Source organism: Balaenoptera borealis, assembly GCF_965194805.1.
Source record: "Balaenoptera borealis genome assembly, chromosome: 1".
Lineage (NCBI taxonomy): Eukaryota > Metazoa > Chordata > Mammalia > Artiodactyla > Balaenopteridae > Balaenoptera > Balaenoptera borealis.
In genome coordinates, this window is record NC_138860.1 from 182,189,332 (window position 1) to 182,198,823 (window position 9,492).

Consider the following 9,492-nt stretch of genomic DNA (forward strand, 5'->3'; position numbering starts at 1 on the left):
CCAAGGGCACCGACAGAGGCCTAAGCATCGTACTCCCTCCAGTTGTTTCTTAGCCTTGGATGGGACAGGATTCGGGCATCATCCACCCAAGAAGCAGGTGAGTCCTAGACCATGTGCCCATCCACGCCACTGCATCCCCATCACCTCCTCAGCCACCTCAATATTAAATTCCTGAACCCCAGGGACCCAGCTGGCCCATATCCCAGGAGCCTGCCTCAGTCGGAGAGCTTTGTGGCTTTAGAAAAGCCCCTTCACCTCTCTGTGTGTTCATGATTCTGAGACAGATCTGAGAGGATCACCTTTATTGTTTGTGGAAAGGGCAAGGGAGGTTGGTAAAGCGGGAAGCCATTCTGAGGATACAATCTCTCCCCACCCCCCAACGCTCCGGGAAGGCAGGGCTGAGGGGCTGTATCCATTGCCCACCCTGAGAAAAAGAGGGTTAACCCAGCAGCCTCCATGTGTCCCCACCCTCTGAGGGGCCCAGCCCCAAATCCTCCCCTCCCTCCCGGGGTGTCCCCAGTGCTCCAGGTGGGGGGCAGCCCTGCCATTCTGCCTCCAGGTGAGCCCGGGCGGCTCTGAGAGACTCCAAGTCCCTGCTGAGGTAAGTCAGGAGGGGGCCGTCCCCTGCGGCTGGGCAGGTGCCGAGAGCTGGGGCTGGCTTGGAGCTGACGCGGAAGGCCTCTGGGGTGGAAAATCCTGAGGGCAGGCAGGGAAGAAAGGATGGAGGGCGCCACTCAATTCCCCCATCCCGCAGGGGGGCCTCAGCCTTCCGATTTTCAGGGCCTTCCTCCCGTTCAGGGGCCTCTGGGGCACTGGATAGGGTGGGGGGCGCCCGCCCTGTTCCTAGTGACCCTGGCTACCGAGGGGTCAAAAGTTAACCCCAGGTGGGAGAGGGGATTCCAGCTGCCTCCGACCCCCACCCCAAGAAAGGTCACCCCGGCTCTTCTGAAAACTTGTCGAGGCTCCCAGGGCTGTGTGGAGCGGGGCTTCAGTGTCTGGGGCACGTTCAGGGAGGGGGTGCCCACCTGTATCTGGCAAAGATCAAACAGGGTGCGGGTGCCCAGCAGACACCAGAACTCGCCCAGCAGGGAGATGAGGATGCCCAGGAGGTCCAGCCAGCGGCCCACGGTCAGCAGCAGCAGCAAGAGGCCGCACATGCGTACCAGCACCGTCTGGACCTGGCTCTGCAGGCCGGGATGCCGCTGCTGCTCCTCTACAGAGACACGGTCCCCGTCACCGTCACCATCTGCCTGTCTGCCTGCCCTGAGGTCCAGCTGAGTCGGTTGCCTGGATCCCCCAGCTCCCCCTCCCGCTTTCCTCAGCGCGTGCCTTCCCCTCCCCAGGCAGCCCCGCTCCCTTCCTCCTCACCCACCCCCACTCCGAGCAACTACAGGGGCGCTTCTTCCTCCCAGGCCTCACTGCCCACCCACAGCCTCCCCCTGCAGTCAGGACAGGAGTTGTCCTGACTCCTCTTTCCTGCACTCCCTCGTGCGATCCATCAGTAAGCCCTATGAGCTCTTTCTGCCAAGTAGATCTGGGTCCCAGCCCCCTTCATCTCTCACAGCAGGCTTCTCATTGGGCTCCCGTCTTCTGATCTTGACCCTACAACTCAGTGTGTACTCAGCAGCCGGTAGCCTTCTCAACACACTAACGAGATGAAATCATTCCTCTGCTTATAATCCTCCCAGGATTTCCCACTGCATTTGGAGTAAACTCCAAACTCCTCACCTTGTGAGGTCCTGCCCCATGAGACCGGAGTCCCCTCTCCGACCTCATCGCATCTCTGACTTGGTCCCCCTTGCTCTCTAGCCCCAGCGATCCAAGTTTTCACCAAGCATGCTAGGTTCATTCGCACCTCAGGGCCTTTGCACCTGCTGCTCTGCCCGCCTGACTGCCCTTCCTTGTCCTGACTCTTCCACCCCATCACTACCCTGCAGCCAGGTGGCTCCTCCTAGAGCCCAGATCTGATCAGGCCACTTTCCCCTGCTTAAAACCCTGCAATGGCTTCTCATCAGACTGCCTTGCCTGGATGATGACAGCTCTCCATCAGGCCCCTGTGAACCCAGCCAGCCTCATCTGAACCACTCGCCTCCGTGACAACACTCCAACCTTTTTCACGCCTTGTCTCACTTCTGGGCTTTGGCATTTATGGTTCCCTCTGCCAGGATCTCCTTTGCTCCCTCATCTCTCCCAGGGGCTCCTGCTTATCCTTCAAGGCCCAATTCAAGTACTGTGTCTCCAGGCTCCCCCTGCACGCTGCACCCTTATCTGAGCTGCCCCACTGCGTGGCCCCTGCTAGCAGGCTGGGTGCTCTGGGGTGGCAGGGGCAGGGTCTGAGTGCCGTCGGCCTCCCCAGGGCCTAGCACAGCGCTGGGCCTGGGTCAGATGGTGGGATGTGAGTGCCGAGTGAATGAACTGCCGCCCGCGACCCTCACCCTGCATGTAGATGAGCAGCAGGGTGTAGCAGATGGTGAGCGGCATCCAGAAACGCACAGCCTCCGAGGTGGTCAGGAAGTCCCGGTTGAGGAGGGCCACGGCTGCCAGGTTGCCCACTGCAAAGGTCACGGCCAGGGCGCGGCCCAGCAGCCAGGGGAGGCCGCGAGCGCCGGCCAGCAGGCCCAGGCAAACCCCACAGTAGCGCTGGCTGCTGTGCAGCTCGTAGAGCTGGCAGACGTGGCGGCGGAGGCGCCGGGTGCCCGAGCTGAGCAGCGCGGCCAGCCCCAGGCCCAGCAGCAGGTTCAGCGTGCGCTGCGGGGCGCCCTCCTGCAGGAAGCTCAGGCTGCAGGTCAGCCCACAGCCCAGTGAGTACTGGCACAGTAGGTACAGCTGCAGCCTCTCGGTGCCCCGGGCGCCCTGGGCGGGGGAGGTGGCAGAGAGGGGCCACGATTGTGAGGGCTCAGGCCACTCCTCACCGCGCGGGGACCCAGAGGGTGTCAAGGTACAGATGGTCCACTCTGTGGGAGGCCGGGGCCCGAAGGAACCTCAGGGGCTGTTCCCAAAGAGGGAATATTGCCTTCAGGTCAAGCCCTACTGGGATCATTTCTTTCAGCTTAATTTCAATCATGATGATTACTTGGGACCTATCTGCCTGCTGAAGGGTGGTGGCTCAAAGCCTTCGAGACCTGGGTTCAAAGCCCGACTCTACTTCTTGCTGGTTGTTGGCCACGGATAAGCCACGTAACAGCTCTGGGCCTTAGTTTCCCATGTGTGAGATCGGGATCACAGCAGACTTTTACCCCCTGTGGTTCTGAGGATGAGATGATGCACTCAAAGCATCTAGCACAGGGCCTGGCTCATGGGAAGCTTTCGACATCTGGGAGCTGCTGTGTTATCTTCTTGGACTGGGGTGATGTCCACTCTGAGTGGAGACTCGGCTTTGGCGGTGACAACTGGGCCCAGTTTCCTGTACTTGGGGGTGAAAACTAGGGCCCAGGGCCGGGCCGTCCTCACCCACCACCTGCCTGTGGTCTTACCTTGTCCAGGGAAAGCAGCATGGAGACAGCCCGGAGGGAGAACTCGAGCACCACGAGGGCGGCCACCCGGACCCCCACGATGGTCAGGATCAGGGCCAGCCCTGCCAGGTGCACGGTCTCCAGCGAGGCCCACTGGGCCCGCAGCCGCTCCTTTTCAAGCCGCCGCTCCGGGTCACTGTGGAGGCAGAGGGGGTGCGGGCAGAGGGGCAGAACCACCAGCCTCGTCCCTGGAGGGGGTCCCGGTGCCCCCAGCCACACCCTGGGGGTTAGGGACGGGTGGTCTCTTCCTCCCAGTCCTCCCCTCGGAGGAGGCCGGAGTCGCATGCAGTGTGGGCTCCAGGGGGCTGGGAGGGGGCCGGGGAGGCGGGCACTCACTTGGTACAGCCCACGAAGAAGTAGACCTTCAGGAGGTTGTTCAGGACGGAGACTCCGCAGGCCCCGACGAGGCCTGACGGGGTTAGTAGGGAGGGTAGGTAGCTTGGTAGGGTTAGAGGAGGGGGCGGTGGGAGACGCACGTGGGTGGCGTACTTCTTGCGCTGGGCTGGTGTCCCGGAGGGGGCGGGGCTGAGGGGGATGGGGGAGGCGCTCACCTTGCAGGAGGGCGTCGAGGAGGCTGGAGCCCCACTCAAGGGAGGGGAGGCTGGGGAGCCAGGAGGGGAGGGACAGCAGGGAGAGCATGGCTGCCAGGATCCAGCCCCAGCCTCCGGCCTGGTCTGCGCCAGCGAGACCGCAACGTCACCACCACCGGGCAAAGGTGGTGGAGGCAAGGGGAGGGGCTGGGAGGGGTCAAAAGCCCAGGCGAGGGGAAGGGAGGGGAGGGGAGGGGAGGGGAGGAGAGCCAGGGCCTTAAACCTTTGGGCTGCTGGGTTAACACCGCTGCCCAGGGACTCCCCATTTGGGCAGCATGTGGTGGGGGGCATCTCTGGGTGGGCTGGTTCTGTCCTGCTTTTCTCAGGACAGAGACCAACCCACCCCTGGGCCTTGCCACCCATCCCTTCCTGAAGCCCCAGGCCTCGCCTCTTCTGCCCTCCCCCAGCCTCCGGTCTCGGTCCCCCCCTCAGCCCAAGGTCTGGAAGGGGGGCTTCGATCTCCCCACAGCCTGAGGTCAGGCTCTTCCCTCTCAGCCCAAGGTCTGGAGGGGGGCGTCTCTCCCGCCACAGCCCGGTGCTGGGATCCAGCTCTGGGCCCTCCCCTCCTGCGCCGTAGGGCAGCCCGCCTTGACGATCCTCCCCGTGTCCACTAGGTGGCAGGCCTCACTTGGCCTGAGGGGCGGGGCTGGCTCGCCCCCGTTCTTTTGGATCCTCCTTTCTCAGACCGAGGAGAGAGCGCCACGGGTGTGGGTTCAGGGGTCGGGAGACTGAGGCTGCCAGCAGAAGGGAGTCGTTGAAGTAGACAAAATAGAAAACTTTATTGGTTTGGAGTGTGCAGTAGGGCTGCCCCTGGGGAGCAGCTCTTTGCAGACATGGGGTGTGGCAGGGAAGGTAGTTCAGGCTGCTTGACCTCTCGGCCAGTCCTGCCCCTTCAGGGACTCAGCATCCACTTCCCTAGAACAAAGGTCGGTGCAGGGCTTAGGAACACGCCCATGGTGGGAGGGCAGCTGCAGCGTGGGGAAAGAGCCTGGGATGAGGACGCCCAGCTCTACTACCTTGGGCAAGTCACTTCCTTTCCCGGGACCTGAGTCTGCTCACCTGAACAATGGGCACCATCAAGCGCTACCTTTCAGGACTGTCGTGAGAATCTGTGCAAATGTCCACAGTGCTGGACACCTAGGAGACCCTCAGTAAAAGCCCTCAGTTGATGCGCTGAATTGTGTCCCCTTCCCCTCCCCAGATTCATATATTGAAGTTCTAACCTCAGAATGCAATTCTTTGGAGGCAGGGTCCTAAAGAAAGCAATTCTCCAAGGAAGTAATGATGAGTAAGTTAACATGAGGTCATTAAGGGTGGATCCTAATCCAATATGACTGGTGTCCTTATAAGAAGGGACTAGGACACAGACACACAGAGGGAAGACCATGTGGGGACACGGAGAAGACGGCCACCTACAAGCCAAGAAGAGAGGCCTCAGAGGAAACCAACCCTGCCGACACCTTGATCAGACATATGGCCTCCAGAATTACGAAAAAATAACGTTGTGTTGTTTAAGCCGCCTAGTCTGAGGTCCTCTATGACGTCGGCCCTGCCAGTCTAACACAGACGATGACATTACGGCCTCACGATGCTCCCCAGGGCGTCCCCACATGTACAGTGATCCCTCAGGGGCACCCCAGCACCCATGGTCCTGGCTCTTGCCAAGGGCACAGGTCTGGGCTGGGCAAAGCTGGGTTCTCTGCCCCTTCAAAGCTGTGTGGCTTTGGTCAAAGCACTTCACCTTTCTGAGCCTCCGCTTCCGAATCAGTAACAGCATTTTACTATCTCGTACTGTGTGAGGACTAAGAGAGCTGGTGCACGTAAGCGGCCCAGCTCACAGTGATGTTCACGCCCTGGAGCGGTTATTAGAACAATGAGATAAGGTTACCCAGGGCAGAGAGGGAAGAGAAGCTTTCTGGAGAACAGAGTGGGTGGTGATTCAAGGCGGATCCGTTGGCCCTGGGTGGGCCACGGCGGGGCTGGGTTGACCACAGCTGTCTACACCCTCCCCGAACCTGTGGCAGGGCCTGGGCCTGGGCGGGCTCCGGGACGGCCATTCCCAGCTGGAGCGGGCCGTCGCTTCCTGCCAAGGGCCCGGCTGTGTCAGGCTGAAGGACGCCGCCTAGCTGCCCTGGTGCTGGGCCCGCCCGGCCAGTTTCCGGAGCTCATCCCAGAAGAGCATGCTGAGGATGGTGTGGGGACCCAGGCGCAGGTAGGTGGGGCCCAGACCCTTGTAGAGCGCCAGGGGGCCCTCCTGACGCCAGATCTTCACCAGGCAGTCGGCGAGGCCGCCATACAGCCGGCCCTGGGGACAGACACAGGGCAGACATCACTACAGGCGTCGTGGGGCCCTGGCTGGCACAACGGGGTGTGTCTGTGTGTAAGGGCTTCTGTGGCACATCAGAAAGGGCACTCCCCCAAGCTCGGCAAATCATATAACAGTAACCCTTCGGGCTGTGAAAGTTAAAAAGGGGCCTCTTCCTCCAGGCAGCCACAGCCCCAGGCCAGGGGCTCAGCTTGGTTAGTGGCATGCAGGTGGATTTCACCGCTAACTCAGCCCGTGGAGGGCACCTTTGTGTTGGGCACACCTTGCACCAGTGTACGTGATGGCCCCTGTGCGTCTGTGAGGCTGCGGGGTCAGGACTCAATTCCAGTTCAGGCTCCTCCACCTACCGGCTGTGTGACCTCAGGCAAGTCACTTGATCTCTCTGAGCCTCAGTCTCCTCATCAGGAGAATGAAAGTTGTTGTGAGGACAGAATAGAATCCAGGTGTGAAAATGCTTAGTACATGCTTGGGACATAGGTGTTCAGCAAACAAGCTGAATTAATGTGTGTGCGTGTATGTCACACTTCTCCGTGTCTCTGGCTCTGTGTGTATGTGTGTGTGTGTGTTGGGGGATGCTGTCCAGCTCCCACGCCCTCCCCGACTCTGTCCCCTGCTCACCCTGCCCGCTCCGTCCACAGGCTGATTGTACAGCCGCGTGCTGACCACGTCGAAGGGGGTCATGACTGTGACCACAGCTACGCTGCTAATCATGCCCCCGGCCAGGGCCACCAGCCAGCTGTCCTCTGGGAGCCACTGTGGGGACGTATGGCTGCTGAGCCCTGTAGTGCCCTCCACCCCACCACGTGGTGCCCACCCCATCCTCTCAGCGCCCGGGGGCTGCAAGAGCTAGGGAAAGGGGGCCAGATGAGGCCCCTCCGGCCACTCCCCCACCCCCACCGCCCACTGCCCTGAGCTCCTTTGCAGCTGGAGGGTTCACTGCTGACTCTCCACTCTTGCTGGACCCGAGGGCCAGAATCACGGCCCTGAGGGCAGAGTCAGGGCCCTCGGCTTTCTTAAGGGGCCTGTCACCAGCCCCTGGGCTTCCCTGCGTGGGGTCCAGCTGGAGATGTGGAGGCGCGATAAGGGCCCGGACAGAGAGGGAGAAAGGAGGCCGGAGGCCCTTGTGCTCCTGGGTGTGGGTGGGAGCTCCTCACCTGTTGCTCCTGCACCCAGGCCTTGGCGGAGGCGAAGGTGGCCAGCTGAGCAGCCGAGCCGACCATGACCCGGGGCACGGCCCCACCCACACCCTGCCACAGCCCCGCCAGGCCCCGCTGCCGCCAGATGGTCCCCAAGGCATCCAGGACGTTCTGCAGGGAGAGGGCACAGGGTCACCGGGCGGCCCCTGCCCGCCCAGGGGCCCATCCAGCCCACCCAGCCAGGGAAGCTCCGGGGAGTGACGGTCCCCACCTGGTGAGGGTGCTGGTGTCCCACAGCCATCGCGGCCACCGTCTGGGCCTGCAGCTGCGTTTTGACCTGTGAGAGCAGAGGTGACACAGGGCCTGGGGACGGAACCTTAGAAGAGCCTGGACAAGCTGTGCGTGTTGAGGGCACCCCTCCCCGGGCCCTGACACCCACACCTCCCTGAGCCCACACCTGCAGCTTTGTGGGGGGGTGTGGAATAGGGTTGGGGGTGAGGCTCTGGCGTCGGCTTGGGTCTGCATCTGGGTGTGACCTGGGACAAGTTACTTAACCTTCTCTCGGCCTGCCTGCTCACCCTGGGAAGACTGCTCTGGGGACCAAGAGAGATGATGACTGTAGCATCCAGGCTAGGATGTGGGGCCCTCTCTCGTTGGAAGCTTTATGCTTAACTTGCACAGGGCACGCAGGAAGACAAGTGACCACGTGGGTCTGAGCCAGCACACCTCCTGCCACCCTCTGCCCCCTCCCCCGGCTCAGGACCAGTGGGGCGGGGGCCCCAGGGGAGCAAGGTTCAGGGCGAGGCCCTGGTGCCCTGGACCAAGGGGCAGATTCCAGACCTGGGCAGGGACGTCCCGGGGAGCAGCCCCACCCCATCTGCTCCACGGAGGCCAGCCCAGGAGGCTGCAGAGCCCCCATGGGAGCTGGGTCACAGGGTGGGAGCAGGTGGAGACAAGGCACTCACCAGGTAAGCAGGGCTCCCCACGAAGGCTCCCAGTGCCCCTGCCACCGCGCCCGCGACCACGGTGCCACCCGGCTGCTGGGCGAGCCCGGCCTGGCATGCCAGGCTGTAACAGTAGAAGCGGACGCCGTTCATGAGGCCCTGGTACAGGAGGCCGGCAGCCAGCCCCTTCTGCAGGCCGCACAGCCCATCCGCACGGGCCACAGCGACGACAGAGGCCACAAAGCCCCGGTAGTGCCGAGGATAGGTGCCCCGGGCCTGCAGCTCCCCCTGCAGCTGCAGCCGCGTCTTCACCACCTCCAAGGGGTTGGTGAAGACACAGGCCAGGCAACAGGCCGAGGCGCCCAGCACCAGGTCCACGGCTGGAGCCACCGTCTCCATGGCCTCCGGGCCAGGGGCCGGCTGTGCCCGTGTCAGGGGCATGGGCACGGGCCCTGGGGTGGCGGTGCTTAGGCTGTCTTCACCCCCACAGGACCACAGGGCTGGGGATCGAGGGAGCCTGGGGCCATGTCTGGAGGGCAGAAGTCCGGGTCAGAGAAGCCGGCTCCTGCCAGGCGGCCCTGCTCTATCTCAGGAGTCCACCTGCTCTGCTCCTTCCTGGGAGCCTGGGACACGCCCCCACCGGCTCTGGACCAATCCCAGCTGCCTACGTCCCCCACACCTCCCCGCCGCCGGGGAGGCCCTGGACCCTGGGATCTGGGGGAAAGGTCACCAGGGCCCCAAGGGAGACGCGGGGGGGTGGGGGTGGGGGTGGGGTGGTGTGGGGCAGAAAGTGCCAATCAGCCAAGACGCCTCCTCCTGCCCCTCTGGTCCTCCGGCCTTCCCTCTGGCCCTGGGGCAAAGGGCTGGTGCTGCTGCCCTCCCTCTGGCTTGGCCAGTCCTGCTGTAGCTCAGGGCCCTGGGCAAGAGGCAGCTGCTTGGGAGGCTCGTCTCAGCAACTCAGCAACTGCCCCCCCACGCCCACCC

General features: G+C 62.9%; 2 protein-coding genes across 5 annotated transcripts; both read right to left on the reverse strand.

Annotated features, from left to right (window-relative positions):
- Positions 1-287: 287 nt before the first annotated feature.
- On the reverse strand, positions 288-4,760 carry TMEM82 (transmembrane protein 82). Of its 2 annotated transcripts, XM_082381670.1 has the most exons (6): positions 4,064-4,760; positions 3,849-3,921; positions 3,474-3,648; positions 2,436-2,853; positions 1,026-1,213; positions 288-696 (listed from the first exon to the last, which is right to left on the reverse strand). In XM_082381670.1, the coding sequence occupies exons 1-6, from the start codon at positions 4,149-4,151 to the stop codon at positions 607-609; spliced, it is 1,032 nt and encodes a 343-aa protein (XP_082237796.1). In that variant the 5' UTR covers positions 4,152-4,760; the 3' UTR covers positions 288-606. The 2 variants fall into 2 exon arrangements, with proteins under 2 accessions (XP_082237796.1, XP_082237795.1); XM_082381669.1 differs by having other exon boundaries at positions 3,849-4,760.
- Positions 4,761-4,862: 102 nt separating this feature from the next.
- On the reverse strand, positions 4,863-9,164 carry SLC25A34 (solute carrier family 25 member 34). Of its 3 annotated transcripts, XM_082382308.1 has the most exons (5): positions 8,530-9,145; positions 7,836-7,901; positions 7,583-7,735; positions 7,047-7,181; positions 4,863-6,407 (listed from the first exon to the last, which is right to left on the reverse strand). In XM_082382308.1, the coding sequence occupies exons 1-5, from the start codon at positions 8,947-8,949 to the stop codon at positions 6,225-6,227; spliced, it is 957 nt and encodes a 318-aa protein (XP_082238434.1). In that variant the 5' UTR covers positions 8,950-9,145; the 3' UTR covers positions 4,863-6,224. The 3 variants fall into 3 exon arrangements, with proteins under 3 accessions (XP_082238434.1, XP_082238435.1, XP_082238436.1); XM_082382309.1 differs by lacking the exon at positions 7,047-7,181 and having other exon boundaries at positions 8,530-9,164; XM_082382310.1 differs by lacking the exon at positions 7,583-7,735 and having other exon boundaries at positions 8,530-9,152.
- Between the last annotated feature and the right edge of the window lie 328 nt (positions 9,165-9,492).